The sequence below is a fragment of the Aulonocara stuartgranti genome (assembly GCF_965226115.1).
Source record: "Aulonocara stuartgranti genome assembly, chromosome: 5".
In the NCBI taxonomy this organism is placed as follows: Eukaryota; Metazoa; Chordata; class Actinopteri; order Cichliformes; family Cichlidae; genus Aulonocara; species Aulonocara stuartgranti.
Genome location: NC_138943.1, coordinates 3133080 through 3160727, shown reverse-complemented (window position 1 = coordinate 3160727; position 27648 = coordinate 3133080). Strand labels below are relative to the sequence as shown.

General features: G+C 41.6%; 1 protein-coding gene across 5 annotated transcripts in view; it reads right to left on the bottom strand.

Moving 5' to 3' along the window:
• Positions 1-3392: 3392 nt before the first annotated feature.
• The window catches only part of matn4 (matrilin 4), a 31042-nt gene continuing 6786 nt past the window's right edge, over positions 3393-27648 (bottom strand). Inside the window, exons 1-18 of one of the 5 annotated variants that reach the window (XM_082534595.1) lie at positions 21960-22451; positions 21780-21846; positions 20198-20338; positions 18118-18293; positions 17681-17839; positions 16257-16488; positions 15047-15169; positions 13910-14032; positions 12771-12893; positions 10680-10802; positions 10200-10322; positions 9290-9412; positions 7708-7805; positions 7248-7379; positions 6685-6868; positions 6434-6586; positions 5388-5490; positions 3393-5080 (exon numbers count right to left, since the gene is read on the bottom strand). In XM_082534595.1, coding sequence (XP_082390721.1) covers positions 5020-5080; positions 5388-5490; positions 6434-6586; positions 6685-6868; positions 7248-7379; positions 7708-7805; positions 9290-9412; positions 10200-10322; positions 10680-10802; positions 12771-12893; positions 13910-14032; positions 15047-15169; positions 16257-16488; positions 17681-17839; positions 18118-18293; positions 20198-20270 — 2109 coding nt within the window. In that variant the 5' untranslated portion in view covers positions 20271-20338; positions 21780-21846; positions 21960-22451 and the 3' untranslated portion in view covers positions 3393-5019. Of the gene's footprint in view, positions 5081-5387; positions 5491-6433; positions 6587-6684; positions 6869-7247; positions 7380-7707; positions 7806-9289; positions 9413-10199; positions 10323-10679; positions 10803-12770; positions 12894-13909; positions 14033-15046; positions 15170-16256; positions 16489-17680; positions 17840-18117; positions 18294-20197; positions 20339-21779; positions 21847-21959; positions 22452-27648 lie in introns of those variants that run through there. The other 4 variants (XM_082534594.1, XM_082534596.1, XM_082534597.1 and 1 more) reach the window with 4 other exon arrangements.

Here is a 27648-nt window from a genome sequence, read left to right as displayed (position 1 = left end):
GGACAGGGGCGAACAGAAGATTTCTGCTTTGCTCGCTTTGGTTTGGAGTCCATTCCAAAACGCAAAGCAAAAAGCTGCACAGGAAAACTCGAAATTTGCGCTCCGCGGGCAACCTACACACCAACTGCGTGGTGGAGGCTAACACCAACAGGGGCAGTTAAGCTAAATTCAAGTCGGCAGCAGACGGCTAGCCCAACACAGCAGAGGTGTTCTCAGCAAGGTGAAGAGCGTAAGAACTGAGCGATGACTGCGATGACAGCGGTTATATGTGCAGACGGAGCCGTGTGTCATCTGTCTTAAAGCCGTGAATAAAGATTTCTTCAGCCAGGACATGCAAGGGTGTGATATCCCATACCACTGAGTTGTACCGAGTGAATCAACTGAAAGGGAACTTTCTTGCACCTTTGTGCTGTGAAGGCAACTGTACAATGACAATAAATAAATTTCTAAGTTCTCAAAGGTCTGTTACAAAAAACAACAAAAACAGTAAGCTACGTTCAAGCCACCATCTTCTACTTTTTGCATTTCCAGTTTATCTGTCAAATCAATTCTTACAAAATATTCATTTTCGCGAATTTTTGACTTTAATCTTCAAAATTCTGCGTTTTCTTGTTTGTCTTCAGGCTCCGGCGGCATTTCTTTAACCTTGAATGGCACATTTCATTCAGAGACATCTTTTCTTTTTCCTCAGTTTTCCAGTTCAGAAACAGCCATTCTGACTTCTCTGAAACACCCAACCCTACTTCTTACAATATTGCTTGAGTAAACTTCCTGTAAGTATGACTTTGTTCTGTGCTCCACAGCGATGACTTTTGGGACATCTTGACATTTTCAGTGATCCTCTGTGTATTCAGGAAGCAAGTCACACTGCAAGCTCCAGAATGAGCAACAGTCTCATCAGCCCTCATTAGGCCGTGACGTTAAAGGTCACACACACACTGGGAAAGCTTGTTATGCGGCACCCAGCATGCAGTTCACATACACAGCATCAAAGGGATTTATTAGGTATGTCTTATGAGGGAGTTTTTCATCATTGCCATTAAACAACTCTGCAATTACTTTGGAACTAGAGTACGCTGTACCATTGTGATATTTGAGACAATGATATGATTTACTTTAAATGGCTGTCCTGGTTAATTATAAACAAGTAGAGCATACCCAATGGAAAACATGAGATTGTTTGAAAGCAAAAAGATAAATAAATAAATCTCTGCAGACGGGCTCTGTGGACAACTCACAACCCACTGAGGGAAAAGCTTCATTGCTCATATGTTTAATGAGCTTTTATTGTGAAATCAGCTGCTACAAAGTTTAGAGGACTTTGAAACTTTTTTTTAACTTCAGGCATCATCATCATCATCATCATTATCATCACATTCAAGGACAAATGTCTAACCCTAACATTAAGAGCATTTTCATTTCTCTGCTTTCCTCCAAAAAATCCACATTTCCATATTCTGTAACTCAGCTGAACAAATTAGAAACGATCACTGATACTTATTAATAGAATTATTGTTAGAAACACTTTATATATCTCCAGGTTTTAGACTAGTGTCCAAATAAAAGAAAAAGAAGAAGTTGCAGCAGTAACTGTTACTGTTATTTTCCAAGTTTTATCATTTCACAACTTTACTTGTTGATAGTTGGGACAGATTTTGTTTAAAACAAACATGTTTTTCATGCCAGTCTATAGAGATAATGTGCTGAAGGTCACTGTCAATAATGATGCTCTGTGACTGAAAGCAATTACTGATCCCTGTGGAGCTGCTCTTTAAACAGCTGATGGACGCCCATGAGGACTTGGCTTTGTTCCTCTGTGTCTCACTCCCTTTGTGCAACTTTAAAAAAAAAACAAAAACAACTTTTGCCAGAGTTTCCATGAGGCTACCACAAACATGAAAACTTTATTCTTGGAGACAGGAGGGCATAAGGATGACATTTTCACTCTCAGAAAGTATCAAATTTTCTGTATATGATTTGCTTTTCAAGAAAAGCCCAGTTATCCTAACAGCTCCTTAACCCTCCGGTTGTGTTCACCCCCCGCCCCCCTTACTTTAGTGTTCCCGGTCAGTTTTAACAACTCTTAAATTAACATAAGAAACATTTTTTCATCACCAAATTCAGTTTCCCATTCCCATTCATTTTCTATGGTGGTCACTTTCGACCAGCACAGATGTAACAAAGTTTATTAAAACACTCAAAATTCAACGAAGGAGGTGCTCATCACTTTCATATGTTCAAGTGCACAGTGTGGAGGATGACCTCAGGCCTCGAGGCAGTCAGATGTAAAACACAATATTTATGACTTTTTTAATTTTGACCCAAACACGACAGGAAGGTTAATGGAAGTTACTGGGTAGATGATTGCTGAGCTTGCTGGAGGTGCAGGTGACCGAGACCTGCGGTGGAAGTGCCTGATGATGGAGGTTGAGCAGGTCTTCTGACTGTTTCTTCAGTAGGGTCAGGGTCAGTGCTGATGGCATGAGGCGATGCCTGGACCCCGCAGAGGTTGCTTAGTTAGTCCACCTCCTTCAGGATGACACATCAGTGTACCATCACCAGAGGTTTGTGTGCTTCTCATTCAGTGCATGCTCTGGTCTACAAACACGTGGGGCTCCGTACAAACTACTGAGTCCCATTTTAACTTGTTGCAATGAAATTTAGGTAAACTTGATTAGTCCATATCAGTGTGGATATCCAGTATGATCGTTTTTCCCACCTGATGTGTTTTCAAAGGCTTCCTGTAACTCTTTTGAACAGTGTATTAAAGGCTTAGGCCTAAAGATCCGTCAATGTTGTTTCCAGTTTGCTGCTTCAGTGTACACAAGCTTTATTATTTGTCACATACAACATCATACAGTACAGTACAATGTGTAGTGAAATGATCCGTGTCTGTGCTGAGGACAGGCTGCAGACAAAGCCACGCCATTCCAGGGCTTTTTGGTTAGCATGAGGGGTCTAGCCAGGACCCCTACTGGATACTGGGTGGGAATCAAACTTGCAACTCCGGCTCCAAAGCCGTGCAGTCTCACCACTACCCTATCCAGCTGCAAGGGGTAAAAGATAGATGCCTGGGCCATCCCAATCTGTATCATCCCAGATTTGCTTTGCTCACTGCACATGCCTGGGGCATTTATCTTTTACTCACTTACATAAACCTTAGAGAGGAACAAGTGGTGGGAAATTTAACAAAATAAAAACCATCTGTGGGGATGACTGCAATCCAAATGAACAGCTGCTCCTCACATATTTAGACGTCTTTTCAGTCACTTAAACTGCAGCACAGATTTCTTCCCTTCTTGTTTTCTGGTAAAGAACCAACAACACAGTAAAGCATACTATTTGTCTGATAACTGCCTCGGAAATGCTCCAGTAAGCACCAACACCTCAAACACACTTTAGAGGTGTAGTTTAATTGCAGTGGTTAGATCCACCAGCTGGGCTTTGCAACATGAGAGTATCTAGAGAGCACAGATGTACATAAGAAATGAGAGCATAAAAACTTTTGCAGGAGTTCACTGACACCATCAAATAAATGAAAGTTCACTCCTTTATTGTCGTCTGTGCTGTAATACAGAGACTCCTTAGAAAAATACAAAAAATGTAAACCTGTTATAAAATATACAAAAAATACAGGGATTCAAATACAAAGGGGTATAAATTTGTGGCAGTCGTTTATATATTATAAGACACAGACATTCAACACAATCTTCAGGTGGTTCATTTACAGAGTGACTTTGTGACTGTAATTCAGTTTTTTTAATATTCCTTTAGGGTGACCTTTCTTCATTCATAGTACATTTCTGTGCACTGATTCCTGCACTGCGCTCACATTTACTTTACTCGACCACAGCCTCGGTGAATAGTGATATTTAAACATCTAAAATTCCCTTTTTTAAAAACTACACCTCAGTTTTCTCTTCACCACTTTTAACCATTTAGGCCTAAGATAAAAATCTACCGTCTACATGCAAGCACGTAATGACTTTACTGAAAATGACCCAAAGGACTTTAATATTCAGAGTGGTAATAGCACTTCATTACTTTTTGTCATTCTGCTGCTGATTAAAATAAAACAAACTGTAATAAACACGTCATATTTAACAAACCATACAAAAGAGATCAAATTATAAATAAAGAACAGGCGAATGATGGGTGGCGACGAATGAACACTGTGTGTGAGAAAATTCAGATTTTTACTGAATCATGTTCGTGCTGATATTTACTACATACAGTAAACTCGTTTTTTTGACCATGAACTCATCATGTGAGGGTTAACTGAGGTCATAGATCAAGTGAGGCGTAGATTTAAGGCAATTCTCTATTAGCTTCACTTTTCAGATGTTCATTTTTTATGCAAACTGTGTTAAACACAAATATCCCCAAAAAGAAAATGGCAGAGGTAACAGATGTCATGGGGAACCTGAAATATCAAATCCATGTGTTTTATGACCGTTGTTGTATAAGAGCACCTTTACTTGGAAAAATGTCGTAGAGTGGAGACACTTTCTTCCGTTGAGGCTGATTTGGAGGATTTGGTTTGTCGGAATGTGCCGAACTCTTCTCAAAGCTTGATTTATCGTCCTGTGTTCAATCTCCCCAGAGATCTTTCGTTGGTCTTGAAGCTAATAAATGTTGAACAACAGCTCTTTCCACAGAAACGCAGGACGGGAGATTTCAGAACTGATTAGAGTCTGAACCTGAATTTGTCACAGCAAATCTAAAAACCAGCGTGCTTACTTTGGCTGAATATAGCTACTGCATTTTAAGCAAGTTCAATATTATTACAACCTATTCAATTTAGTTCCAGGGATACTTTATTCTTCTGAATCAAAATACTGCCATTACACAGCAGTTTACTACCAAGCAGACCAAACACGTTAGCCTGTTCTCAGGCTTTGTGCTAGGACGCGAGGCTACGCTGTAGCTATGGGGTAAATTTACCGCAGTGCTATAAATCAAGCTTTAGTTTGTTCTTCTTCCTCTTCGTCCCATTGTGCTCGCTCAGAAGTCAACAGATCACTTCCTGGAGAAAAGCTGGTTCTCCAGCTGTTCCAGGCGCGCGGTCATCCCAGCCAGTGGACACGTCATTAAGGAATCATAAGTACTTAACATGCACACATACACACTCACTGTATTCTGTATGTAGCAGAAGAAGAAAAATCTGGTACAGAGAGCGCAGAGGGGGGTGGGGTCACCTGCATGCTGAGCACCCCAAAAACTTTCAGCTTCTAAGCCGAAGTCACAGGGAAACAAACAACAGCTATCATGTTAATAAAAAAACACCCAGAGCAATAACAAGAGATTTAATATGCAAAGACACTGGAGTCTTTACCTGAAGGTACAGAATTACCTGATATTATGTGTTTTTGTTTTAAAGGATATGTTTCTGTGTGACCTGCTCCAGGCTGTTCATAGTGGCCTGCTGGAACTCCACCAGACTTTCACATGCACAGGGGTCCTTCACCTCAATCTCGCCCTGACTCTCCTCTGCAGAAGGAAAAATATATGAATATATATAATATTCTTTATCTGTATATACATTGTGTTAATTTCAGTTATCTTGAAGGTGCAGACATTGCTCATAAGATGCGATGAAGTGCTGTAGTTTAATTTTTTACCTGTTTAGCTTTAATGTCTACTTAGAGCTCCAAACAGGCTAAACCAATAAAGTACTATTATTAATTTTTTAACCTGAGGATTTATTGTTCGGTACAGTATTATTACACTCAGGAAAAATGTTTTGTAACTGCTTTGTTTTTAGTGCTCTTTTTCTGCAATTGTCATGTTGTAATTCTGTCAGTAGAGGGCGACAAAGAAAAGACATTGTTACAATGAATTACCAGTAAAAACCACACAAACCATCACATGAAAGTTCTGCTGAAGCTTTGACCAAAATCTTTTGTTATTAAAATGATGAATGTTATCAATTTCAGCTGTTTATGGTACAAAACTCTTCTCTAAGTGTATAAAAGGTTGTAATGTGCTTTATTTGTGCAATCAACCAATGACCTTCACCATTATATAAGCTGCATGAACCGAAGGATTCAGTAGAGAAGATTTTTAAACCATAGTAGTAAAAAAATAGAGCACCGATTTTTATATAATTATCCTCTTGGGGAGGATCCTCTCTTACTTTCAGGATGTTTTTCCTGTTTAAAACCAATTTAAGTATTAAAAAAATATTAAAAACTTAAAGAGGATTAAAAACACAGCACCCAAGGCCAGGATTTAATGCATTGTTTGCACATTCTTCATCTCTTTAATAAGTCTCATGAGGTTCACATTGGTAGTTTTTTAGGTGATAGAGCTTTTTCACTTCCTGCGGCAGAAAGCAAGCCTCAGAATATGAACCAATAATATGCTGTCAGATTAACTTGTCTGTTTACTTGCTGTTTTACACGCTGCGGTCAGGTCTAGCAGAGCATGTTACCTGGGCAGACATTGAGTTTGAGGTTTTCAGCAATGGTGCTGATGGCGGTGAAGTCAGTGGTGTAATAGAAATGCTTCTCCACAGGCTCAGACGCGATCTCACGGAGCTCATCTTCCACCGCTTTTCCAACACCCACCGCGTACATGGTGATGCCTGCGTACATGCACAGGTGTAGGGTCACATGATAACTGCTGCACTGCTTGATTCAGACACTGAGCTACAGATGCTGTTATTATCATCCTGGGTCTTACCGGCTTCTTTGGCCTTCTTGGCGTACTCGGTGATGTCATCCTGGGAGCGTCCGTCTGTGAAAACCAGCCCGATTCGTGGAATGCTGCGGCTCAGAGGACGAGCGCCTTCTGCCTCAGAGAAGCTGTTTTCCAGCATGTGCTTCAGGGCCAGGCCGGTCATCGTACCTTTCTCCATGTATTCAACCTGAACATGGACAGTAACAACATTTCGAGTCGTGTAGCTGAGCAGGGCCCAAACATGGTGCAGGTTTCATCTTTTATTCAGGATTTCATTAACTGCAGTTCACTGCTGAGGGTCTGTATGTATATGTAAAATACATAAATCTTTATGTTGACTTTAAGCGTCACACAAGTATTACAATCTCACAATACTGGCGCCACCTGTGTGTCACAGATCAGCGGGATAACTTCTCTCGTTCACTTTACAGCTGGACTTCTTTAGGAAGAAGCAAGAACTGCCCCCTGCTGGCCATTAGCAAGAATGCAGGTTTAAGTTACTTCCACTGCTTGATGTTTCAAACTGTCTGTCACGGCTACAACAAACAAACAAACAGAAGCACTACCTTCATGACTGCAGCTTTGATCTCATCAGCTGTGTGGTACATGTTGAGGGGAAACTCGGTCCTGACCCGGCTCGAGTACTGAACCAGACCGACTCTGGTACCGTGAGGAGACACGTCCAGAGAGTCGACGACCTGCAGGGACCCAGGTGAGGTGATGAATATTCAGCATTTTATTATTTTAACATTATTTGATAGTTTTTAAGATATCAGACAAAGATGTCAAGAAGTATCACTAGCTAAGATTTAATATGTAAAATATCTTTTTGCTGAATGTCTAGGACATGTTGTTTTAGTTGTTTATTATTTCTGGAGCCAAAACAAGATTTCTTCCTCCTGCAGTAATTCATATTTGATGGCATTGTTTAATTCTGTGACCGTCCTGCATGTGCAGGTATGGACATATGAAATAATACTGCAATTTGGCAGTAAAATACTCAGTGTGTTAGAAAATACTTCCAACCTGGTTAACAAACTTTTTGACAAGCTCAAAGTTTTGAGGGCGGACACTCTTTGAGCCGTCGATCAGAAGCACCAGGTCGATGTTTGCAGACTTGCAGGCTGAAGAAGAACGAGACAAACGAAGGACGGGAGGTTTAATTATTTAATTTATTTCACTGTGAAAAATATGATTAAAGAAATCAAGACATGAAATACTAAACAAACACTGCAACACAAATACCACAGTAAAAACATGTGACATGAGTCAGTGCAGTGGGCAGAGCTGCAGAGTTTACTAGTAACTTTCCAAAAGTGGAGTTACTCAGTTTGTGTGGAGGTAAAGTTATGGAGCTGAATGTATAATCATTGGATTTTACATCGTGTATATATTCTGCTATTAGGGAGACGTATGTTGTTGTCATCACAGTTTATGTCAGTAAGGAAGTTGGATAAATACAAACTGATTAAATAAGAGTGAGCTTCTTCCAGAAAAGCTCAGAAAAGCTGGAGCGATGCTGAAGAGCATTTTTGCTTTATTTTGGGTATTATTTTATTTTTTCTTTTCTTTTTCCAAGGTGAACTTTTGTACTGTTTACGTCATTGAAATAAAATGAACAAAACAAAACAGGGTAAGGAAGCTCAGTTTTACTGAGTTATTATTAATATTTTTAATAATATTATTGTTGTTGTCGTCATAGTGACTAAGGATTGCTCTCAGATGTCTGCAGCAGTTGGAAAGCAGGTTTGGAGCGTAGCTCTTGAAGCGATGATACAGTGGCTTGCAAAAGTATTCGGCCCCCTTGAACTTTTCCACATTTTGTCACATTACAGCCACAAACATGAATCAATGTTATTGGAATTCCAGGTGAAAGACCAACACAAAGTGGTGCACACGTGAGAAGTGGAACCAAAATCATACATGATTCCAAACATTTTTTACAAATAAATAACTGCAAAGTGGGGTGTGCGCAATTATTCAGCCCCCTGAGTCAATACTTTGTAGAACCAGCTTTTGCTGCAGTTACAGCTGCTGTCTCTCTGCCTCAGAATGTGATGTGAAGCTTACTGGCAGGTACGCTGGTATTCGCTCGCCCTCCCAGGAGGAATAAAACAATCCCAACATCTTTGTCCAGCTCGTTTCATCCAGACATAACTGAGCTGTTTTTAACATCAGTTTGAGATCATTGTACATCTTTATTTCCTTTCCTGAGACGTAACCTCTGCTCGGGGCCTGAATGTTTTTTCCTTTCACTGAGAGTCACCTGATCAACGTCCAGCTGCCACTGAAATGCCCTGAATCTTTATCCTCCTCTTTAATACATTTCTTATGCTTTGGCTTAAAATATAGTGAAGCTCAGCAGTGCAGGTTAATAATTTATCTTTGAGCTTTGTTGTCGTAGACTGATTTAATAAAAAGACAGCATTTTTTCTGAAGTTTTTTGAGTCTTTTTCCCCACACCTGCAGCATTTCTGCTGGTTCACACAGGAGCTAGCATCTTAATCCTGAAGCAGCTCTCTCTGCACAGAGTGCTGAGTTTCTTAAACTAACTCAGGGCTGCTGAAACAGGTCAGAGGATTGTGCATTTGCACAGATGATGACTTACTGCCGCAGCTCTTGCCGTCGTCCTGTAGCAGCTGTCCCTCGGGGCAGATGCAGTGATAAGAGCCTGGAGTGCTCACACACTGGTACTCACAGCCGTGCTCCACTGTGTTACACATGTTCATGTCTGACAACAAACAGACAGAAAGCACATATTACACCATAGCAGAGAGAGACACATGCAAAAAACTGTTCACCCGCAAGTAATGCACAACAACTAAAGGCTTAGTGAACAGGTGTGGAAGACTTGACCTCGGGGAGGTCAACACTTATCTTTGCTGCTAGATTATGGTGAAAACCACCTCCTCATTAATCCTTCCATATGTTCACCTACACAAACCTTTTGAAGAATTGATGCTGTTCATCGAAAGGCTCGAGTAAGTAAACAGTATGTACTCGAGTATGTAAAAGGAACAAATGCACAAGATTTATAAAACAAACTAAAACTGACCTATAAGAAACTGTTTTGTTTTCATAATCACTGAAAACTGAATTAAAATGTGATTAATCGAGCAGCCTTCACACATGGTGTCAACCTGGGAATCGACACCACGGCCATTAAGCAGCAGAGCTCCATCAGCCCGTTCCTGCCTGTTTGTTTAATGTAGAGGATGATATTACAAACTAAATGAACATGCCAGTCCTCATTAAAGTCTGCGAAATAACTTTTCTTGGATAATAAGTAGTTCCATAAGAAATGTATCTAGAATTTATATCCATCCATCAATGGAGAGCTGAACTCAGCACCTTTGGTTGGCCTAGCAGAGCGAATCAGCAGCTCAGTGACATCTTTTAGTGCCCCCCCCCCCTTTTTTTTTTTTTTTACTGTTTGGAAGCAAACAGTAAAACAAACATTTTTATCGGGTGCACTATGTAATAAACACAAGCAGGGTTTTCATGTGAGATTCACTGACTTGTGCAGGTCTTCTTGTCCTTGTTGAGTTTGAATCCTTTGTTACAGTCACAGGTGAAAACGCCCGGAGCGCTGACACAGATCTGCTCACAGTCGTGCTTTCCCTCAGCACACAGGTCAATGGCTGAGTAACACACACACACACACACACACACACACACACACACACACACACACACACACACACACACACACACACACACACACACACACGTTATTCCCAATTTATAACGTTATAGTGAGTGAATGTGACTCTAAGTGTCTAGTTTTACTCTGCATGTGTTAAATAAAAGTGATGTTTCCAAACAGAGACCCAGATGGACTCAGTTTTCAGTCCTTACTTTAAAGGAGCTGGAAACAACAAGCATTTCATATTAACTCATAGAACGAACAGGAGAAAGAGCAGCCTTTTCTCTGACTGTAGGTGTGTTTCTGCAGGTGCGTGTACACCTGTGTGTATTTGCACGAGGGCTTGACTAACGTGTGCAGGTCTTCTCGTCCTCATTGAGCGTGTATCCTTTGTTGCAGTCGCAGGTGTAGACGCCCGGCGCGCTGATGCAGACTTGTTCACAGTCGTGCTTCCCCTCAGCGCACAGGTCAATGGCTGAACAACACATTGAGTGAAAGTGTGTAATTGTGATTAAGATTTTTTCTTAACATTTATCAGCGTCTGAGCCAAACAAATATACTTCTGACATCTGCTTTGGATTTTGTTCTCAGAGGTTTCCAGTAAGGGCTCAGATCGATGGACTAAATGCCAGATATTAATTTCTGGAAACGGTAGACGTCATGCAATAACCCCAAACTCTGAGATTACAGGATTTATTCAAATATAAGCACGCAATCCCCTTTTATTCATCTGGACTCCTTTAAATGACGTTTGAATCTTTGAATCTAATTTTTAATTGACTGTGAGTCACACTTATCTTATAAACTGTGTATTCAAAGCCGACTGAGAATTACTTAAAAATGTCTCCTTTCTGCTGTGAACTACAGTCACATTGTGTCTTATTCATGCTGTGTAGATGTGTACGGCTTCAGGAGAACAGGAAGTCTTTGCACCCACAAATGGTCTTAATTTTAAAGGTTCCTGATGAAGAGGTGCTCTGCTGCAGCTGTTGATGTTATTGTCTCTGCATCAGTCTGACACCTTACGCGAGGTCCTCAGTAAACGCTTCCTGCCTTCTTTTTTTTTTTTTTTTTTACCAAAGAACTGGTCCCAAAGCCAAAAGGCTGACACCAGCACTCAACACTTTGGGGCTGAAAGTCAGAACGACTAATGTCAGGAAATTCAAAGAAGCAGGCCACAGATGTAGAAGTTGGCGTTATTTAAATGGGAAGAAAATGAGGACTCCATCAGCCAGTCATTGGTAATTTTCTTGTTGTAGCTCCTTTCATAACCTCTGATGTCAGTCCTTCCAAAGTTGGGCCCAAGGTCCACCAGATTTATTTTTATGTTAAAGAGCATGGAAATGCATCAAAAGCAGGAGCTGACAGCACCTCAACGATGGATTCATTCTGCAGGACGATCGGGACTTTGTCAGTGTTTTGTAACAACTTCCTGAGGAGATCCTTCAAGCTCTATTTCTTCTTTAAAACTTTAAATGGCATTTTCTCTTTGCCGTTTCATCCTTTAAGTCAGAATAACTTCAAAGCAGTTTATTAATTTTTATGTTGTTTGTAACTTTGTTCACAAAGGTGACGCATCAGTAACCTTAAAGACACACAACATGCTTCCTGACGAACATGTCGCTGTGAAGCAAGCACTCGTTTCAGGCGTCAGACAGCTCTGAACACGTCACACTTCAGACAGCTTTTTTTCTACTTTTGGATCTATGATGTCACAGAGGGGATATACCTAACACAAAGCTCTGGAGCGAACGCAGCTTGTTTCAGACAGAATATGAAGACCTGCACGGAGGTTCAGTATAAGAAGAGTTATTTTGAACCATGCAAAGCCTCAAAGATAAAGTTATGGAGGTGGAAATAAGCAGAAGAGGGTTTCTTTAACAATCACATGCTACCCCGCTGCTCATGCTAGGAATCGAATGTTTCTGCTTTCTGCCACATTGCTGCTGTAGCAGAAGTGTCCAAAAATTGGCATTCTTGGCCTTTGCATGCTCTCTGCTGTACCTGTGCTTATTTTTCCACACTGAAACACTCCTTGAATTATTCCCATATCTTGAGTAATTCTATAAAGTTTGAGTGGGGACTGAAAAAAAGCTACTGCATATTAGTCATGCTGCTTTATTCTTGCACCATCTCTCAGGTCTCGACTCAATTTTTTAAAAGGCATCATTAAAGTGTTTTTCATCATCTTGTGGTGACCTCAAAAATGATAATTTAGTATTGTGGATTTCTTCCAGCGCTCTACATAATGTCATGATTATCTAGTAACCAAATCCAGAGATACATTCGGGAAACGTTAATGTTCTGAATCATGCATTAGCGGTTGGGTCAGGCCGGTTTCAGTGTAAAGAAATCAGAGCCTCACCTCCGTCATAACAGCAGTGGACATCGTGGCTGTGTTATTAACCGGTTATGATTTTTCTTCCATGTTCGCTCTGCTTACCCTGGCAGGTCTTGCTGTCCTCCAGCAGCCTGTATCCCTCGTTACAGCGACAGCGATAGCCATTGAGCACGCTCACACACTCATGATCGCAACTGTGGTTCCCAAACGAACAGTAGTCGATCACTGAGGGGAGGAAAGCAGCGAGGCCATGAGCAGCAGAGAGGACAGCAGCCAAATGTGTGGGTTGCATTTATGTTCCCCTTGTCTCTCAGTAAGTCTCGGCTTTTACCTGCTTTGCTCTGTCCCAAATATGAACCTCATTTGTGAATGACTCTTACTGCAATAAGCTGATATACAAATACAATGAAATGATCATTTCTAACTGTATATCTCCACATGGGTTTGGTACTGCAAGGATTCATACTGTTGACAGGTGAGCCGTGAGGCAGTGATGCTATCGGTGACTGACAGGTGCTCTCCATCTCTTAGTGCATGCCACAAGCATGCAAACACTGAGCTGTAACTGATTAGCTGAAAAGCTCCTGCTCGCTTTCTGTCCCAGAATTTCAAACCACAACTGACGTGCTGGCTCACTCGCAAAGTTTCTCATACTTAGATGAACAGTCCAGTGAAATGTCTTCTGAAACATTTGAGGCGAGAAAATCAGCAGATTGAGTCTGTGTATCTTAGATAAACAACGACGACTGTCAAAGGTTTTCAGAAGAAACACATCGTACCAGATGTTCCAATTTCCATAAACTAGCTTAAACATCAGCCTCATGCTAACTAGGAGTGTGGGACTCGATGTGCTGGCTTATGAAACACAGCATGACTAGAATGCATTGAAATTAAGGATCTAGTGTAAACATACTGTACTGTTTCAGAATTTATGCTTTCTAACTTGTGCTTTAGAGATTTTCATTTATATGTTTCTCATAAATCAGCCTCGTGTGTGCTGACTGTGTGCAGTTAAGGTGTGTGTACATGTGCGTATGTTACTTCCTGCAGTGTGAGGAAAGTTTCAAAGCAGATCTACAAAAAGATTTAATTGTACAAACTGGAGACGGAGGAACAAAATGCAAACCCTCACTCACCAAGCAGCAGAATCAATGGCAGCAGAACACATTTAAAAGCAAAGCATAAAGGTGAACGATATGAGATGTGTGAATCTGCATGTACATTGTGTGTGTGTGACTAACTTGAGCAGGTCCTCTTGTCATTGTTCAGTTTGTATCCTTTGTTGCAGTCACAGGTGAAGGAGCCCGGCGAGCTGACGCAGAGTTGTTCACAGTTATGTTTTCTCTCAGCGCACAGATCTATGGCTAAACACAAACACACACACACACACACACACACACACGCACGCACGCACGCGCGCACACACACACACACACACGCACGCACGCACGCGCGCACACACACACACACACACACACGAATGATATTACTTTTTATAAGCACTCTCCAGTGTTTGTTTGATTTTCTGGTTCTAAAACTGACTTTTTCTTTTCTTTTATTCTGTTTTCTTGTCACACATGTGCTAAAGGACAAAGCTTCATATTTTCAAGTTTCCCCTGTAAGTCAAAAAAACTTCCTGAAGATTCTCTGTTTCAGGCAGTTTTTTTTCTACTTTTTAAGATAAGCGAAAATAATTTAAGAAGAACTTTGTTTATCCTGAGGGAAATTCTTTTGTCATACACATGCTCAGTGCTGCAAGAGAGGAACAGAGGAATAAGATATACAATAAGAATACTAGTACATAGTAATATACAGTAGGGTAGTGCAAAATATAATATCAAATAACTCTAACGAAGTAACAATATAACGTCTGGGTGCTGAGAGGACAGCATTGTTGCGAGCACAGAGGACCCGCCTTCTGCTGCTTAACCAATCAGAAAAAAGCTGACATGGTCCCAGACCTGGTGCTGCGTTTTTGTTTCTTGCTATTTTTCTTGTGAGTGTGTTTCGTTGTTTTGGTGTTATTCTGTTGATTTTAGTTTTTGATTATTAACCTGTGTTCCTCTCCCTCCTGTTTCCCATCATTACTCACTCTGTGGGGCCTGAATGTCTCTTTGTGTTTCCCTGAAACTTTTGTGAACTTTGTTCTCAGATTTTGACATTCACCCAATAAAAGAGTTATTTTTTATTGTATTGTCGGCTTATATTAGCCTTTAAGAATAAAGAGCTAAAACAGATAGTTTCAGACAGCTGTAGATCATGCTAATCTCCTCCACTAGAAGACAAAAATAAAAATACAGAGTTCAAAAGGGAAAGACAGTTGTCCTTTTGATTTTGCTGGTAGCTGTTTAGTATAGTGGGAGCAAACTGCAAATTACCTGCGCATGTCTTCCCGTCATCGTTCACAGTGTATCCGGGCAGACAGAGGCAGTGGTAGGATCCAGGAGTGCTCTCACAGATGTGCTCACAGCCGTGGTCTGACTCCAGACACAGATCCACGCCTGTGTCAGATCAGCATTCAGAAAACCAGCTTCAATATATTTAACTTACAGCTTATTATCACAAAATCAAAATCATATTCCCAACGACTTTGTGTTTTTTCTGTAGAAAGGAATTATCGGTGCCCCTGAAGGAAAACTGTGAAATGAAAAGCACTGAGAACCAACACTAATCAAAGAAAAACACTTCATGAGAAAACATCTTCACCAGGACTCGTCTGCAGTCACGACACAATCTCTACAGCTTCATCTGCAAAGCATGATGGGATTAGTGGTTTTAGCCCTGCTGTCACCTCTTAGCTACAGGACTCTTCATTTTCACTGAGAGCTTATTTTATTTCACTGATTTACTTTTTGTATTTATTTTATCCGTCTGCATTTTGCATCTCCCACTGCAGGAGACCAGACTGTTTTTTTTTAGCTGTAGTCCAGTGTTGAATAATAGCAGCATGAGGAAATATCGAGCACTTAAGGGATTTGCAGAGGTTGTTATGAAAAAGTATTAGGTTATGTGCGGTCAGAAGGATTTTGTAATTTTTTTTAACTCGAGCTAGACGTTGTGTTTTTAATTACATAAAAAATCTATGTTGGCCCAGATGAAGCCAATGTCATGAAATTTTAATCGCACAGTTTTATCTGAAGATTTTTGCTGCTCTTACATTAAGATGACTTTAAATAAAAGTGATCCAGTAATACAAAATCTTTTAGATGGAGATTTTAGAGAAACACAACTTCCAAATCCTTAAAGAGTGGAAAGTTTTTACATTCCAGTAAGATTTTGCACTCACACGAATCTTAAAACTTACTAGTTACACAACTCATCCTGACTGACTCCAGCTCAGGGTAAATGTTTTTTTTTTGCTGATTAAAAGCTGAATTTGTTTTTAAAATGAACTCATAGTTGTCATTCTTCTCAGGTACAATAACATTTTGTTTGGAAATAAAAACATAGTATGCTACATAAGTGGTAACATCTAAATATACTACAGAATATAACACAAGTGTTAGAAATAATAAGACAAATAAAAAGCACCACATATAGTAATAGCAGTTACTTGTATACTTTGTATTTCCTGTCCTGCAGTCTTACCGCAGAGCTTATCCTGGAACTGGATGCCAAACTGGTGAATGAGATCAAAGGACTCAACCAGGAAGACGTGGTCCTCAAAGGGCGGTGACGCCATGGCCCTCAGTGATGTCATATCTGCCCTGGCCACGCCCACAGCATAGATCTCAATGCCTTTTTCTCTCGCCTCAGCGGCCACCTCAGCCACGCGGTCCTGAGGACGTCCGTCTGTCACGATCACGGCCACGTTTGGAACCTGAAGCCATCGGCAGAACCAACCAGAGACAGCTGTTATTGACGTCCCCTCCATCTTTGTTTTCTTAGCCCATAAATTCAGAAACATTTTATTGTTTTAATTTTTTTATTAGATCGACAGACGGATTGGTGCTGCGGCTGCAGTAATGCGGACGCTGCACCGGTCCGTCGTGGTGAAGAGGGAGCTGAGTGTAAAAGCGAAGCTCTCAATTTACCGGTCGATCTACGTCCCTACCCTCACCTATGGCCACGAGCTGTGGGTAGTGACCGAAAGAACGAGATCGCGGATACAAGCGGCAGAAATGAGCTTCCTCCGAAGGGTGGCTGGCCTCTCCCTTAGAGATAGGGTGAGAGGTTCGGCCATCTGGGAGGTGCTCAGAGTAGAGCCGCTGCTGCTCCACATCGAAAGGAGCCAGCTGAGGTGGTTCGGGCATCTGACAAGGATGCCCCCTGGGCGCCTCCTGGGTGAGGTGTTCCGGGCATGTCCCACCGGGAGGAGGCCCCGGGGCAGACCCAGGACACGCTGGAGAGATTATATCTCTCGGCTGGCCTGGGAACGCCTTGGTATTCCCCCGGATAAGCTGGAGGAGGTGGCTGGGGAGAGGGAGGTCTGGGCCTCTTTGCTTAGGCTGCTGCCCCCGCGACCCGGCCTCGGATAAAGCGGATGAAGATGGATGGATGGATGGATGGAATTTTTTTTATTATCCCAGCTTCATCAGGTAGAGTTTGGCCAGCCAGGGCCTCAGCTCTTGACTGCTGTCCAATCCACACTGCACTAGACCCTCACAAAGCCTCCAGCATTTCATCTACACTTTTTTTTAAATTCCTTTATGCCTTTTGTGTCCTTGGCATGTCCTCCTAGGAGGCCTAGGACACAATGGAGAGATTATATCTCTTGGCTGACTTGGGAATGCTTTGGTGTCCCCCCCAGAGGACCTGGATGAGGTTTAGACTTAGACTGCTGCCCCCATGACCCTGACAGGAATGTCTGTATGTATGCATAGTTCCACTCAAAGTTCTGCTATAACAAGCTTCTACAAAATAGGTGATGATATTTATTTCTGTGATGATTTAAATACAGATAATTAAAAAAGAAAAGTAAAGATTTAAAATGAAAATGCCTGAAACCACCAGCACAACTAAAGGAAACGGTTACAAAATGGTTCATTGTGTATAAGACATCCAATAAGTACCTTTGGCCTGTCTCCAGCCTCTGGAGTAAAAGCTTCATTCATCATGTATCTGATGGCGAGTCCGGTCATGGTACCCTGAGCGAGGGGGATGATCTGATTGATGGCTTTCACTATGTTGCTCAGCCTGGCGTGAGTCTTCAGAGTGAACTCAGTGCGGACCTGAAAGCAGTGAAGAATTCAAAGATTAAAACATCATCTTAAGACCAGTTAGTGATGAGAAGGGTTAGCTGTCAAGATGGTAAATGGCCTGTATTTGTATAGCACTTTATTTAGTCCCTAAGGACCCCAAAGCGCTTTACACGTTCAGTCATGCACCCATTCACACACACATTCACACACTGGGGATGGCAGCTACATTGTAGCCACCCTGGGGCGCACTGACAGAGATGAAGGACTACAACATGAAAGGAGGTCTGGGTCCTGTCTGGTTACTCTACCTGACTGGAATACTGAACAACTCCCACTCTGGTGGCATTTAGTCCAATATCCAGGGTGTTAATGATGTCAATCATAAACTTCCTCATGGTCTCAAACTCATGTGGCCTAACGCTGCGGGAGCTGTCGATGAGGAAGACTAGATCCACCGGACCAGTCTTACATTTCTGCGCAGGTTCTGGAAGAAAGAAGAAAAGCAGAATCTGTTCAAACTAGATGTTTCAACAATGGTGAAAAAAATTCAAGAAGAAGTCAGCAATCCTCCGACCTCAAAAGCTCCAAATTTAAATTTGGTGAGATCCCATAAAACATGAAACATGGGGATTTTTATTGTGTCGTTACACAAATTATTCCCCAACAAATGCTTCGTTCCTGTTTGAGTGATGTTCACCGCAGTGTCCAGCTCAGGAAGCTGCTGAGCCTTTTTTAAAATATTTTTGTAATCTGTGTTTAATGAATTTCAGTGGGACGCAGTGGACTGTTTCACTTTCAGGAGCCGGAGAAGCAAAGTGTGATTTCAACACATGAAATACAGACGTGGCCTCTGAATGATGTTAATGCATGGAGGAGACTCCCATCCCCGAGAAGGTGTTGTGTGTCGTGTGAAAGGATCAGAGCTGTTTTGGTGCTCTGAGGAAAACCTAAACAATTTTACTGTTGTGACTGATCAGTAGGATAAAAGGCTGCTTCTCTCTTACTCGACTTTCTTTTTAAATTGTGTGGATTTTACTCTCTCTCTGAAGCACGACAGCAGCAGCCTTCCTCAAACATCGGTACAGCGTTCACATTATTTACCACCTGAGCGCTGCTTCTCAGTGGCGTCAGCCGCCACAGGACACCTGTTTTTGTCTTTATATTTTTCGGACGCGCTCCCATGTTGTAACATCATCTAGGTTCAAAAACGCTGCCGTCATGAATGAAGTATGAGGTTGGCTTGTGTTTGTGGTGTGGCTTTACGAGTTGGAAAGAAACTGTTTGATTGATTAATGCCCATCCAGAATTTCTTCAGACAAAGTGAAAGTCACAACAGACGAGACTCAGTGTCAGAATAAGCAGACGTGTGGGACCGATGGAATCCATCTTTAGGTTCAAATAGACGTCAACAGTAGCCAATTTTTAACGCCTTATAAACACGTCCACTGCATTGTCTGGTCACATAAATCAAGTCAGCTGCAGATGTAATGTATAGGTGTCAGGGATATGTCCTGAAACATTCGTGCCTTTCACAGAAGTCATAATTCACACGCTTGTATAAAGAGTCCTATTCAGTGACCTGCGGTGGCAACATTTACAGGTTATAACTTTTCTAAAAAAGTCCTCAACCCTTCTTTTTACATTTTCTATCTAAATTTGGGTCTTTGCCATTTCTTAGTCCTAATTTGGTCAATTAAATTAAACCGTGACTCCAAAAGTTAAAGATAAAAACAGTTTTGAACTCAATAGAGCCACACGCATGTCACTGTGTGTTCATAGTTAGCTAACATGATCTCAGTCATCACAAACACTTTATATTAGACATTTTAAATTTAAATTATAATGTTTTCCTCCTTTTAGAGGACACATTTACATTTAATATCAAACATGTTGAAAGCTTAAACAACAAAGACTTTAAATGGGTACGTCCCTGTGAGCCAAAAGTTCAACAAGGACACCACCAAGGATTATTTTGAACTGTTCATGCAAAGCTACCCTTAAAGTGAAAAACATCTGGCTCTGGTAAAGGTGTAATTGTTCTGTCAAATGGTTGTTTAAACCATTGTTTACAGTTATAGACTCTCTGCAATCCACTGAAAGCATCTGATTTAAAATCATAGCTTTCTTATTTAGGCTTTGGTTTGTCTTTGTGCCGTGACTCTGTGTTTCTATTGTGATCCAAACCCACTTTAGCTCCCTGTTCTTTTGATCATCTAAATGCCCATCATTAAACATTTATCTCTCATTTTTCCCGACTTCCTTTTCTTTCATTTGTTTTCTTAAAATTAAATTATGCCCTCATTTATATATCCTGTTTAGGAAGAGAAAAATCTTTATTTATTTTTTAAAAGAATTTTTCAGTAATTCTCACAGTATCTGCACACTGACCTGTTTTTGGTCTGGCTGTTGCGAGGACAGCCAGGGTCAACAGGATGAATGCGCTCAGTTGTCTCATCTTCATCCAAATGATATCGATCTAGCAGACGGGTCGCTCGCAGCTGGGCTCAGATAAATTGGAACAGGATCAAACTGTGAAGAAAAGACGAGCAAGATAGTGCCCGCTTTGAGACTCGGTCACATACTGCAATGCTGTCATAAAGCTTTAATGTCTGCAGATGGAAGAGGTTAGGATGGACAGATTAGTCTGCAAGACATCAAACTTGGACACAGGAGATCCCTCTTTCCTTCTTTCCCATGCTGACGATCCTCGAACAGGCACGAGCCTCATCAACCAGCACCGAGCACACAGACCACAGCACATACCTCGATTCTTATCTAATCCTTCAAAGTTATTTGTGTCTAATATGTGTGCCTAAACACACACAAATTAGAAATTACCTCTGGAAGACATTCCTAGATCACATCAGACACACTTAATCATTCTTGAGAGCAACTGAGGTGCTTTGTCCTTTGAGCTTTGTCCTCATTAATACCAAACCTACGATTCAGGCCTGACACATCTGTATGACGACGACTGTGACAGATTTTTGAATGATGTGAATTTAATTGTGAATGGATGTCTAAATTAAAAACCACCTCCAGCTGTGTGGCTCACCATGTTACTTGTATTAGCAGCTGTTGGTCATGTAGATACGTTCTGGATTTTATTACACTATTACTGAATACATACACAACAGGAATGTGCTTTCAGGGGTTCTATATGATGAGAGAGATTATTTCTGAACCACTGCCATGATGCGTACTTGGATGGAGCTTTAAATGGAAGATTTTCTGGGGGTCTGAGGACAAAAGCAACAAAAAAAAAATCATTGGCATCTTCAGTGTTTTCATTAAGAATACAGTAACTGTCTTATACCTTATATTTTGGAACATATTCTCCACTCACACAACTGAAAAATGATTAATCTCTTGAAGCTCATCAGAGTGATCTGTAAAGTGTTAATGATGACGGTGAAACATTCCAGTCCTGCCCCTTCATAAAGCACTCAGCGTAACACACCTGGATGAGGTGCACAGCAGTACCTGCTAATACAAGGCTGCAGGCAGACACAGAGACCCTAATGTGTCTGCAGGCGAGCAGCAGCAGCAGCAGCAGGGGGATAATGATAAAGTCTGGGACGTGTTTATGTTTGAGGCACTGGGTCAATTCAAACAGGCAGCATGAAAGCCACCTCTCTTTCATTTAGGCCCACAGAGAGGGGTCCTTCGGGGGTTTATCGCTGTCTGACTGGCTGCCAGAGACTGCGGTCATCACTGGCTCAGATCAGAGTAATGAGTCAACAGACGTAGCCGAGCACAAAGGCTCTTTTTTCAGTTTGTGTCTCTGTTTGTCTCGTTGCCTTTCCCTCCGTCTCCTCGCCCACTTTCTCTCGTCTCTTTCACTCTCGTCCACATATTTTCACGAGCGTCTCTGCAGCGAAAGTTCAGCCAAACATTTGGAGCACATTTTTCTTGCTTTTATGTTTTCAAGGTTAGCTGGTGGTTATGTCTTTATCATTTTGTCACTGACCTGTGCAGAGCGCATCAATCATCATAGCTTCGGCCCCTCGTATTACACAGATCTCGATTCCTTCTACCTTCAAACAAAGATTATCAAAAGCAATGTTATTTTTTTAATTACTGAAAAATAGTATTCCTGTCATGGTCGGCTGTGTGGCAGGCAGGATGAGGACCCAATCGCAAAACTCACGGACTCAAGGGATGAACTCAAAAGGCAGCTTTATTGCTGACAAGATGACAGGAAAATACAAAACTTAAACTGGGCACAATAAACTAATACTTGGAGAGAGACACAGGGAAATCCACGCAGCATGAGGGAGACTACGACACAGAACTGAGGGAGACGCAGACATAAATACACAGAGGGTTAACGAGGGAAGTGGGAGCACACGGGGAACACAGCTGACACAGATAATCATAACGAGACAGGGCAGGAGTGAACACAACATGACGCATACTGACGAGAGACTGTCAAAGTAAAACAGGAAGTACAGAGGTTCAGACAGGAGGAGAGAGCACGTGGAGAACACAGACATAACAGGCTGGGGAAAACATGGAATAAAACACGAAAGGGGACAAGGGCTCATGAATACATAGAGGGGCACACAGGGGGTGAGAGTCACAAAGGGAAAGCACACAGGGAACAACATAACAGGGCAACTCAGGAAACAGAACCTAAACAGGGAACTGAATACAAAAAATACAAGAGAACTAAGAATACTGGGCCAACACGGCCCAGGACCATGACAATTCCGTCCATTGTTACAAGTGTGTGAATAAAAGGAAGGTGGTTGTTATTGAAGTTCAGGGTGTATCAGACTACAGTCAGATTGTTCCCACTTACACAATATTAGATCCAGATCCTGACACGGTGAAATCCTAATCAGGGCCCTGGTAGTAATTTTAGTGAGCGTGACAAATGTGCACTACTCATGTCACATAGTGCAGCCTCTGCTGTGACGTGACTGAGTTCATGTAGGAAAATGTTTCAAGAAAATGTGTTTTTTATGGTTTTTATGTAAGCGGACCTATTATGATATTTTCCACCTCCACATTTCATACTTTATTAGCTTATACTAGGCCTGGGTGGCCCCAGTTTCTCTCCCTTTAAAGGCCCCAGTACACCCGCTGCACTGGTTGCTTCACCTCCCACCAGTAATGTCACCACACAGCCGCTTGTTATTGTGCTCACCCCGACCTCACAGGTAACCGCTGCAGTTTTCTCCTGAACAAGAGGTGACGCCACATCATGTGAGTATATTAGAGATAACTGCTTCCTGTGACATCATACAGATCCAAGAGTAGAACAAACTGTCAGAAACTTTGTGTTTCCAGGAGTCTGAAGCCTGAATTTTGGCTCATGTGTGATTGAAGCATGTAACACTGTAACAGCGCACACCTGCCCACTTTAGGTTCCACCTAAGCACCAAAGTTTAAAGATTTAAGGTATGAACTGATTTCAGGGTCTGTAAGTGTGTGTGTGTCTGTGTATTCATATCTTTGTGGGTATAGTATAGTATAGTATAGTATAGTATAGTAATCTTCCAAAAATTGGAAGATTACTATACTTGTGAGGACTAACAGCCCTTTTGGGACCAAAATCCTGGTCCCCATAAGTTTGAAGGCATTTTCTAGACTCAAAATGTGGTTTTAGTGACAGAGTTACAATTAGGTTATGGTTACGGTTAGGCATTCATTTTTCATGGTTAGGGTAACAAGGTTTTAATAGTTTTGCAATTTTCATTAGTTTTTATTTTTATTTAGTTTTGACTTCAGATTTTCAATTTTATATCAGTTTTAATTAGTTTTTACCATTTGTTTGCTAGTTTGTTTTTTTTTAGTGGTTTTTTTTTAGTCATATTTGCAATAATTAAGTGTAACAAAATCCCAGTTTCATCATATCAGTCATGCTCTTCTGCTTATCCTTGGGTATGTTGCTATTCCAGCTACCATACCCTGCACCCTGGACAGGTTGCCAGTCTGTCGCAGGGCTAACACGCAGAGACAGACAACTCACATTCCCACCTATGGGGAACCAATGGGTTCTTTAAAAAGAAAAAGAAAAAGGAAATGAGGGCAGATGAACAACCTTTGGTACCAGGTACCTATAAAAAGATATATCTTGGCCCCAATGAGGCTATGAACTCTTGCAGAACCAGGTGTTCCTAATTTTGGTTCAAGTGAATTACTAAACTTTTTGAAGGCAATTGACTCACACAGTTGTGTAGATATCCCGGTCTCCATCCATCCATTCGCTTCCGCTTATCCTTTTCAGGGTCGCGGGGGGCGCTGGAGCCTATCCCAGTTGTCATAGGGCGAGAGGCGGGGTACACCCTGGACAGGTCGCCAGTCTGTCGCAGGGCTAACACACAGGGACAGACAACCATTCACACTCACATTCACTCGCACATTCACACCTAGTGGCAATTTGGATTATCCAATTCACCTATCCCCACACGCTGCATGTATATCCCAGTCTCAATAAACATATTCGCCAACGCTTCCTCTCGCCTGTGATGTTCCTGCGAACTGACCAACCAGTAGCCATCAGGTCGCCGATTGAAGCACTGCATTAATGTTTTTTGTGGAGTTGTCTCGGGATGCATCACGCTGCCTTGCCTGGAGTTAGCTTCTGTTTCTGGGGATGAGGGTTGGGCGTGCTCCCTGACCTTCAAGGTAAGCTAGATTACCAATCAAAGCAATCCCAAATTAGACTCTGGCGCTTTCTCCCGACTTTTGCTGACACGACTTTGCGCGTGGACGAAGCAGCAACACAGACGACTCGACTAACGTACTGCCACCTGCTGGCATAGTGAGACACAGCAAGAAAAAAACCTGGAAACCACCTCATTTTCACGCTAGACTATTGTATGACACGCACACATCAGTGAAAACTAAACACATTTTTGCTATAAATTCAGTTAATTTTAGTTTTGTGAGCACTCATTACAGTTTTAGTTAGTTTTCCTTTTTTGGCAAAGTCTCGTTTTTATTTTTATTTCCATTAACGAAAATGTTTTTTCACTTCAAGTTTTCATTATTTCGTTAGTTTTCGTTACCAATAATAACCTTGCTAGGGAAGGCGTGTGTGTGTGTGTGTGTGTGTGTGTGTGTGTGTGTGTGTGTGTGTGTGTGTCTGTCTGTGGTACAGCTTTCTGTACCCACAGGGCAGCAACCAGCCCCCCACCTCCCCTTTTCCTGTCTCCCCCACTAAACAACAATCCACTGGATCCTGCCGCCGCTCAGCGTGTGCGCTGCAGACACACACACGTATCACAGCTCTGCCTCAGCCCGGGTCACAGAGCAGCATATGTTCTATAATTATCCACAAAGAGAATCTTTCAGCTCAGAGCCAATATTTTCTCGTTAAACATTTCATTGACGGGTTGGTGGTGACGGCTGCCGCTCGCTGTGGCTGCGAGGCTGCTAACAGTGTGAGTCTTACTTCGAGCTCCTGTTTCCTTCCATTAGCACAGTAAACAAACTTAGATGGTCTGCTCGCCAACCACTCTTGGAAATATATTCACTACAGTATCTTAACTGTCCACTGTGATATCAGTTTTATGAACAGCACATTATATTGTGCAACTGCAGCATGGCAGTATAATGTATTTGAATGGGCTTCCTAATTTTAAAGAAAATGTGCTTTAAATACAAAATCACATTTAGAAAGGCAGCTAGATGCTTGTGAGGAGCAGTTTGATGCCACATACTGGAGAGTAAATCAACCGTGCAGTTTACTCAGCTACTTGTAACAAGGCAGTCAGAGAGCAGAGATATTGTTGATGTTGGCGTGAAGGTGACTTTACCACGAGAGATGAAACACAAACTGTTTCTTTAAAGTTCTTTTCGAGCTCAGGCAGCAAAAATGAACCTCTGGATTTATCCACGTGTCATTTTTAAAGCTGATATTTAAGAGGGTAAAAGGTCAAACTCATAAATGTCATAATACGACCGTCAGCTGTGTTTAAGGACAGTCCATCTCCAAATCATCTCCACTATTTAAGTTTGGGTTTCTCTGGTTTGGAGATTTCAGCGGAGAGGATGTTTGCGTTGTCTTGAATCTGATGGAACCAAATGGCATTCATGGTTAAGACTCCATCAACACATTTAAAAGACACTTTCAAAAAAGCATGATCCCATTACAACCCTTGTTACATGTTTTTCATGTAACTATTTTCTTTCTGCGGTCTACATCCATCAGTGAAAAGACTCAAACAGCTAAAACTAAAGCTCAGCTGCATCGATCCTGTTACATACAAACACATTCAATTTCATACTTCCTGTTTAGTTTATGAAAAAGTAACATTATTGTTGCTTTCAGTGAGTTTTGTAAATTGATCAGTAAATCCATAATGAGTCATATCATCATCAGATGATATGCTGTGGAATATAATTTCTAATTGTCTGTGATTGTAGTGATGTAACCTCCACTACACCAGTAAACACTAAAGTAAAAGTACTTACATAATTTTTACTATTACTGTCTAAAGAATCAGTTTTATGTCAGAGGCTCCATTTCCACATTTTTGCAGATTTCTTAGCTTCCCATCAGCTCGTCTGAATGGACACGTTTGTGCTGTTACCGAACAAAGTCAGAGCACAGACGATCACAGACACACTTAGACAACAGCACATTATCAGGCCTGGGTTTCCTGTTAGTGCTGCTCCCTCTGGGAGAAGAACATGTTGATGCATTTTCCTGCTTTCCCTGCACTCTTCCCTGATGTCAACTCACACTGAAGGCAGTGGACAGAAGGAACTCTCACCGGGCATGGGCATTGCTTCAGCACCTGCAGAGCACATTTACAGGACGTTTAAGCTGCATTAGGCCTGATGGTGATCAGAATTATCACGTTACTGAAGGAAAGATTTGTAACAAATTGATTATTGGCTAAACTGATTATTTTCTGAATTAATCCATTTTTTGATTATATGACTAATCTTTTAACTGAGAAGCAGTTTCTTTTTGGCTGTTGTTTATCTGCCTTAATTAAAACTCATCTCCAGTTTTTTTAACCCAAATAAAGTGACTTGTGGCCATGTCCGTGCGCACACAGAGCCAAGAAAGAATGAGCAGGATCCCAGCACATTTCAGTCAAAACATTGAATATGTTTCAGCTTGTTTTGGATCCATTCTTCTCCATCTGTCCCTCGCTGCTCAACAGAGGCTGACAAATGTGACTCCAAACTGTTCATCTGGCATCTCACATCACCAACCAACACAAAGCCCTTTCACAGGATTTTTACAAAGCTGGCAGTTTCAGCATTGGTCAGAGCTGGCAGTAAATCACAGGAGCTGTAGCATGTGTTTTTGGTCCGGTGACTGCTGACAGATGGAAAGCACAGGCATCTTGTTGACTCCTGTTGTTTGTTTTTGTCAGGCTTTAATGTTCTTTGCAGATGTTATTGCTGATTGTGAAACACAGAGACACTGCACGAAACGTCAGGCTCACACATGAAGGTATTTACATGTAAACATGAATTTCTACAACTCTGAGGGTACAAACCCAAAACACAGATTTGCTTGTTCATCCTGTTATAATCAAGGTAGGTCAACAAATTGGAAATAAGTTGGAATTTTTATTTAAAGATCAATAGCACTAAAATCTGTGTGAGAATATGAAGTCAGTACATGGTAAGCTTTGCATGAAAGACTCGCTCTCTAAAGGCTGACGTTTCACGGTGGGGGTAGGATTATGTCAGGGAGCTGCTCTGAGCTCCTTTTTATTTGCAGTGGTGATGGACGGCCTGACAGATGAGGTCAGGCAGGATGCTCTGTGGATGATGATGTTTGCAGATGACACGGTGATTTGTAGTGAGAGTAGGGAGCAGGTGGAGGAGAGCCTGGAGAGGTGGAGGTATGTGCTGGAGAGAGG